Consider the following 7736-nt stretch of genomic DNA (forward strand, 5'->3'; position numbering starts at 1 on the left):
AGTTCGTGAAGCAATGGTCCTTCTTACTACGCGCAGCACCCGTGGCGCCTGACGAGCGCGACGTTCTGCTGTGCAACGTGACCTCGGTGACACTTCAACTCGGTTCGTGGAAGAGCGGCGGTTGTCCCATCCTCTCGTTCGCCGTGTTATGCAAGCCGCAGTCTCAGAAGGAGTGGTCACCGGCTACCGCCACCCACCTTGTACCGGACCACAAGCAACCGCCTGTATTGGTCATTCCGGACCTCAACTCGGCTACCTGGTACGACCTGCTCATCACGGCGGAGAACGATGCCGGAGCCACGGAAGCAGAATATGTCTTCGCGACATTAACCCTGTCTGGAGGTAAACGGCGAAACATGCCCTCGGTAGATATTCGTGGCGCATGTCCGTAGAACAGTTATTTCTTCACAGTGTAGCAGTACAGCTACAGCGTTGCTTTTGTAATGTTGTATCCGCAGTTAATAATTGGACAGCTTGTGTAGTGTTAGCTGTGAATACGGACTCTTCAAATAAGCAGCCGCTACGGTTTTTCCGTTTGAATAATGTTTGTGACTGCGCGATGGTATTGCTTAACTGAATCAAACAAGTTTTGTTTAGAGGTTGGCACCGTACGCAGCTATAAACTAGGAATGCGTGAAGAACAATTTTTGTAGTTATATTTCTCCTATTATTCTAGCGCGCGGGTGCCATGTATAGAAATGTTCTGGTTTCTCACGACATAGAGCAGGCCTGTCCAGTACGGGACCATGGGAGAGAAGCGCAGCTTGGTATTCTTGTGTTGTCAATACGATTTATTTTCTTTCGCATGAAAGTTGCAACTTAACTTGTCTCTCTCCTCGCTTTTAAATGAAAAATTATTCATTGAAAGTCGTGCATTAACTAGACAAAATTTGACTCGGAAGTACAGTGAATCGTCGTCAGTGTGACGTCAGCACGGTTAAGCTTTCAGTGAGTCCTGAAAGCGTGCTCTGAGAAGCTTGGCTTAAGATTCCTTCGGCGCCACTTCCTACGTGCTCACGTGCCCGCTCTGCTCGCAACCTTTCGCGTATATCGACCGGCACCGGTGCGATAGAGGGCACTCTGTCTTTCCGTAGGCACCCTACCGCCTCCTCAGTGGACGAAGGCTGTCGACTCACCAAACCGCCACATCCGCATCATCATTCCTGTCGTGTGCACCATTTTGGCGATGTTGCTCATCTCCGCCGCCGTCTGCTACGTGTTCTCACGCCGACGCCTGTCGGCAATCCAGCGGCCATACCCCGGTGAGAACTGCACTTGTAACAGCAAATCTCGTAGAACACACTCATAATCTTCCCACACAGCGGAAATGTTTCACTCATAAGGTTTGTTTTTCGTGTTTACACCCTCTTTCGCACCTATTTAGCACCTATGTATAGTCATCACACTCCATATAAGGGTGTGCACGAGAAAAAAAAAAACGATAAAAGACGAACACCAATAAGGGTGTTGAACGGGTGCTTTAATATATATAGCTACAAACGTGCTTATGCTTGATGGCTTGCTAAGCTTGTACTCTATCAGACATATTTGAAAGTATTTATGCTTTATAACAAACTAAAAAGTCAAACAATACGCTTGCTTATAGAAGGTTGAGAGCTTTAGTGCTGGTTTTGCATTTGGAGAATTGGGGGATATGGTAACGAAACTAGAATGGGGAAACTATAATATGTGTCCAGTCAGTAGCCATGTAAGGCTTTAGTGTAGAAGCCAGACAAAGGAGCACTTCCTTCCTCTTTGGCTCAGAGTGTTTCCTAACGTACCGAAAGCACGAATACAAGCATAAGAAAAGAGAGAGGCATGCAGTTCCGCGCACGTGTCGAACTTTCCCTCTTTTTCGTCTACTGTACTCATTATTTCTTTTCAGATCTTTATAATGAGCGCGTAATAATTCGGAATAATAATCGCCCTAGAGAGTCCCTAGACGCTACAACCTATCGAACAGGGATGACAAAAGATGACGATCACATTCAAAAAAGCACCACTAAGCCTATAATCTCGCTGTCGCCATATCTGCCTTCTCAGGCGAAAGTGACCAAGCTCCAGAGGTCACCAAGTCCGTCGACACTGTGCCGATGAGCGTGTGGGAGAACCCAAAGCACCAGCAGCAGTTTCAAGTGACGCACCAGCAGCAGCGCCCTCTTGAGCGAGAGCAGCTCTACTGTCCATCACCGTACGCCACCGGTGGAGGGCGCCTTGGATCGCTGTACACGACAGAAGCACTACGGTCAGGCTGGGCCTCTGCTCGTAGCCTACACAGCGCCATGGAGGAGCCAGCAGATGAAATATCAAGGCCACAGCACACCTATGACGTGCCTTTCCCGCGGAGACCACCCGACTCCGAGCATCAAGAACAGGTGCAGATCATATTCAAGGAAGAACTCTAGTTGGCCGGATTTCCAAGGAGGCTTCTATATACGTCGCGTGGCGCTACGTCATCCGACTAATCTACAAAACGAATGTGTTGTAGGGACATGTCTAGTGTTGTCCGAGAGAGAGGGAAACATTCTTGACGGGTGTTGGAGATGCTTGGTCTGGCCATGCGCGTAGCCTGCTGCACGAAATGACGGGTATGACGTATGAAGTGACACATTCGGACATAGTGCACTCGCACACAGTATACACACGCACGCAAAGTAACAAATAAGTAAATTGTCTGGTAGAGGGCAGTCCCCTTGAGGAGGGCTAAGAGCACATTCGCGTTGTACGAGTGTACCCGCTTGGGTCATCATCGAGTGGTCGTTTCAGAGGACAACGGTGGCGCTATAAAATCGAGTTAAGAGAACAGTTAACTTATATTTCAAGTATAAGTTACCTCTTACTCATATTCAAGCTTCGTTATTTGAACTAGGGCCTGCTTAGTCTTGGAATAAGGCTGAGTTGCTTCTTTATTGTAATGCTGGCAAGTGTAGCTGGCGTCACAAAAGTGACAGTGTCAGGAGTACAAATCAGGGGAGATATCCTGTAAGAGTCCACCTAGTGGACATGTCCGTTTCGTCTGCTGACTGCTGATTGGCTGTAGTACCGAGTTACTGCGGACGCGCAGCCCAGCCAAGCCAATCAGAACTTCAACACCAGACGAAGTGGACATGTCCACTAGGTGTACTCTTAGAGGATACCTCCCCTGGTGTCATCTGTACGATAGCTGGACATTTAGATAAAATATAATCTGTGATGCCCCCCCTCAATGCAACTCAGGGAGTGTCTTATATGGCACAAATTTCCGCAAGGTGGAGGAGGAGGAGGAAATAAATAGAGAAGGCAGGAATGTTAACCAGAAATCCGTCTAGTTGGCTACCCTACTCTGGGGGACGGGAATGAGGGAATAGAAAGATAAGATAGAGAATTCCAAGAAAACTATAAAGCCAGAAGTTAGGACCATATAAAGGAGGCACACAGCAACTGTTTTTGCCAGCGTACCCATTTGGTATAGAACTCCGTGCAGAACATGACTATAGAGATACGCAATGAAGACCAGGCAAAGGTAAAACTTGAGGCGGCCTGCTTCTGGGTTTTGACAGCACAGCTACTGAGCCGCAGGGGCCCATTTCTACGATTAGTATTTAGTGGCTAAATCTGGATGTACAGCTGTGTCAGGCTGCGCGAGGGAATTAAGATGACAGCGCCAAATATGTGTCCCATCATTTCCAAATCTATAAAAATAGTTTACGGCCTTCGGAGGTTACGTCATCGTCCTGTAACAATATGCCTATCTTGCGCGCATTGTCAAGCGCTCGCGGGCTGTGCAAACATTGTCTGCTCACTACGCGTTAGCGGCATCATTGACAATGGATACCTCAATTTGCTACGCAAGACTTGTAAGCCACAGCTTTGGGAAAAAAGATGTAACTTCCGTTTCAAGTGCAATCATTAAGTGTTGTAGCATTGTATTGCAATCATTAGAGTAACCTGTTTTTCGTCTCAATGGTCGTTTTTTTTTCTACCGTGCGCACAGCTAGGTACGGATGAAGACCTGACAAGTTCTACAGAGCGCCTTGGTGACCACATCTACTCCAAACCTGGTAGGATATTTGGGAACTACTAAATAACTTGCAAAAAGGTCAGCTCGAGTGCAATAACTCGAGGTGCATTCGACATTTTTTCTTTGTACTGTTTGGGTTTCAACAGAGTATTCGAGGTGCTCTCAACTAGGATAAATTTAAACAATCAACGTGTATTTCAAGGATGATAAAGAAAACGTATGGTTGATCTTATCTCTTAAAAACGGGCTAGGTAAGAACATGGTAACAGCGCGTAAGACAAGGACATGTAAAATAACGACCACACAAGTGCTGTAAGGGAAAGGAGCCCGATGCAGCGCGTGTGTTCTCGTTCTTTCCCGTGTTCTGGTCTTACGCGCTGTTTACGTGTCAAAATATGCAACACCAAGTAGCCCAACGTCGATCCATCACGTAGGTAAGAACACTTGGCTGGAAGCGTGCTTTACCTACACTTCAATTACATTCCAGGCTTTAAAAAATGACGAAAGCTAACAATCATTCGTTTACTGAAAATGCGATTGGAGCACTCGTAAAATCTCAGAGATTTTCTTTCTGCTTTATCTTTCTCCGTCTTAGCGATCACAAAATTTAATACACGGTTAATACAGCAGGTGATGTGTAGTGGCACTTAATCTGAATTTGGGAATCCAGCTTGCGGCATAATATATTCACGGGGTTCTTAGCTATATTAATATTTGCTCCGTGCGTACCTTGTCTGCTTGTAGTAGCATCCTATCTCTTGCTGTGTTCTGCTGCATCACAGTAAGCTAACAGACTGCTACCGATTTTCCTCCTCTTTCACAAAGCTGCAGTGTACATGCCTCCCGATAAGTGCAAGGGTTCCCGCAAGTCCCTGCAGACACTGAGCATCATCGAGGGCTACCCTAAAAGCAATGTCTCGTACGTCTACTCAAGACCAAAGAAGAAGCACTGGAGCAGCAACGATGAGGAGATGTTCTACGCGGATCACAAGATGCGGAATCTAGCTAGGTGAGTGGAATGTTGGAAACATCGTAATGTTAGCATTGTTATCTGTGTACCTGCATCCGACATTCCGTGGAACTATTTTGGAGCTCTTATGTGCCCGCTCCTGCGGCGAGCATCGGCGTTTCGCGTAGCCAATCGAACGATGAAGGAGCTAACGCAGAGCGCAGCGGGGGATGAAAGACAGCGATAGCAAACAGAAAGCGAGGAGAAAAGCGGAGGAGGAGGTTATGGCTAAAGCATCAGAAGAATAGCTTAGTGCCACGCAAGAGAGGCTCTGCGGCGACGATGGCTACAAGATGGCACCAGAGTAGCGCGCATCGTCTGTTTACCGATAACGCCACCGATAACGTATCTGTAAACAAAGCACTGCATGAGCGGAGGTCTGTCTGCGGCGGCTACTTTCACTCACTCCCACGCGTTACCCACGCGCTGCCTCTCGATATGTCCCGATTAGCGAGGCAGTCGCGCCACACTTCGCTCCGTTTGCAACGTACCCCACGAGACAGATTGTCCACGCCAGGTAATATATAGCGAAATGAAAACACGCATACAGCTACGCTCAAATTTCGCATTCAGAAGTGTCGTATATATAGTCGTCGGGGAATTGTTTGAGAGCGACTTGCCTTTGCGAGCACCTTTGACTTCGTGTTATTGTGCACGCGCGAGCTCCTCTGTCTATTCCTTCGTCTCTCTCTGTCTCTCTCTCCTAATCATCATCGTATTGTCATTTTTATTTATCACAGCATACGGCAGCTAACTATACGCTATATTGGTTAACATCTTTTGCTTCTGTCTTCCTGTTCCTAATCTCCGTCTCTTAGAAATTTGCTACATATGCTCTGTAAGTTTCCGCAAAGAACACGCAAAACGGAAGCCAGAAGATCGAAGAAATTGATTCAGGTGGTGTGACTGAAAAATTACACATTTCGGTGACTTCTAATACGATCGCTTGAAATTGCTAGAAAAACCGTCGTGGTTGAGAGACGTGTACATGAGCCACAATGCGTAACATTGCATTTGCTGCAAGTGGCTTTTAAGAGAATGATGAATAAAATACGTTTGTTTCCGGCATTTGAATACAATCACAATGAGCAGTGTAAATGTTGCCGTATAATCGTTATCTATCAAAAATATTTCGATGATGTTCCTAGCAGCTGCAGCCCTAGAAATTAAATATCTGCTAAGTACAAGAAATGGAGCGCTAACAAATGCCTTGACATAATGAAACGAAGCTTTCTTTGGCGCTTAGCGGATCTACTTTGCGTTAATGGCTCTTGGGCTGAGTAAACTGGGACCACGCTGCAAACAGTGTAATCAAAGGCCGTGACTTGGCAGCCCAATTCAGACAGCAGTGATCGATATCGGTACTGTTGAGAGTACTAATCACATTGGAAAATGAGGCCGATCCTCGGCAGCTGCGACGTTATACCGCCATTAACCAATAGAAGTAACCAATAAGCGTCTTGGATAGGTAAATGTCAGCAGGTCCGCCAAGAAGCTATCGCTTGACTGTGACAATCATCCTTGCATAGTTTCTGCCCGATTTTTTCATCCCTTCACTTTGCTCGGAATGTAATGCCGATACTTGTTCTTTCCCAGGTACGCAGACGAACTGAAGCAAGCGGAAATGGACTCACGCGAAAGTGGCCTCGAGTTCGCTGCCGATGCGTACGAACTGTCCGAGGCCGAGTGTGACATGCCAACGAGGCATTGCTCGGTGCAAACGTAGTCTGCTACGCAGGCTTACGCCAGTCTGCTACGAATGCTTTGTGCCAGACCAACACAGCCAAGTAGCGATCATTGCCCGTTTCATCCGCAACATTTATGTGCCGCTGTGACCAGCGCTGCCGTGCTGAACGTGGTGCGACGCACGAAGGACGGCGAGAAGTGTTCGTGAAGACAATTTTTGTGATGCAGAACTCCGGATTACCTGAACATTCTTTAGTTCTTATCGCGACTTTGGCAGCTCGCAGGAAAGCGCTGTCTTGTGAAGTAATTTTGGTCGTTTTGCAATAGTTCTCAGGAAACAGGAGTGCGCTTTTTTTTAATTATCGTTTTTCTTTTAGGTTCCAGTAGCGGGCTGAGGTGTGATGGCCTTATTCCTGCTATGAGACTTAATTTGCGGAGTGAGTGCTTCTTTCCTGTCCCAGAAAAGCTCCCCAAAGTTCTTTCGTAGGCCTGAAGTCAAGAACTGGTCAAGAACAATCTGGCGATATTATCACGCCTAGTGGATGTTCATACTCACAAGAATGGCCTATATCGCCGGTGATGAGACAGGTTGGCGTTGACAATGTAAGCATTTATCCCAATATTTTCTCCCATGTTCATTGTTAGAAGGTGCACAATTTGCTCACGATGATATAGGCATGTCAATGAATATTCTTATCAACCACGGAACCTCACATAATTGACGATTGTTCTCTTTCAGAGGTGGGCGAATGCCAACATTTTTTGAATACGAATCGAATACGATTATTATTATTGTATATCAAATTGAATAGCGAATACTCAAACACAGACACGTATATTCACAACACGGTTTCTTATTTTTGTATAAATTGGTACGAAGCTTGCACTGACTATGTAGTGTAAGAAAGACAGAGAAATACCAAGAAGAAAGGATCAGTTTTAGACATATCGTCCCAAATTATCGGTTTAACAACGCACCAAGAGCCGCTGAATAATTTAGGGCCTAGTTGCAAATAAATTTTGCAAGAAAGAATGGTTGTT

At 46.3% G+C, this 7736-nt stretch overlaps 1 protein-coding gene across 1 annotated transcript in view; it reads left to right on the forward strand.

Annotated features, from left to right (window-relative positions):
• The window catches only part of LOC126536803 (cell adhesion molecule Dscam1-like), a 187121-nt gene extending 179637 nt beyond the window's left edge, over positions 1 to 7484 (forward strand). The window contains exons 22-27 of the mRNA XM_072287884.1: positions 37 to 342; positions 1095 to 1262; positions 2044 to 2375; positions 3974 to 4040; positions 4826 to 5009; positions 6606 to 7484. Coding sequence (XP_072143985.1) covers positions 37 to 342; positions 1095 to 1262; positions 2044 to 2375; positions 3974 to 4040; positions 4826 to 5009; positions 6606 to 6735 — 1187 coding nt within the window. The 3' untranslated portion in view covers positions 6736 to 7484. The remainder of the gene's footprint in view (positions 1 to 36; positions 343 to 1094; positions 1263 to 2043; positions 2376 to 3973; positions 4041 to 4825; positions 5010 to 6605) is intronic.
• The last annotated feature ends 252 nt before the right edge of the window (positions 7485 to 7736 follow it).

This window comes from Dermacentor andersoni, chromosome 4 (assembly GCF_023375885.2).
Source record: "Dermacentor andersoni chromosome 4, qqDerAnde1_hic_scaffold, whole genome shotgun sequence".
Taxonomy (NCBI): Eukaryota; Metazoa; Arthropoda; class Arachnida; order Ixodida; family Ixodidae; genus Dermacentor; species Dermacentor andersoni.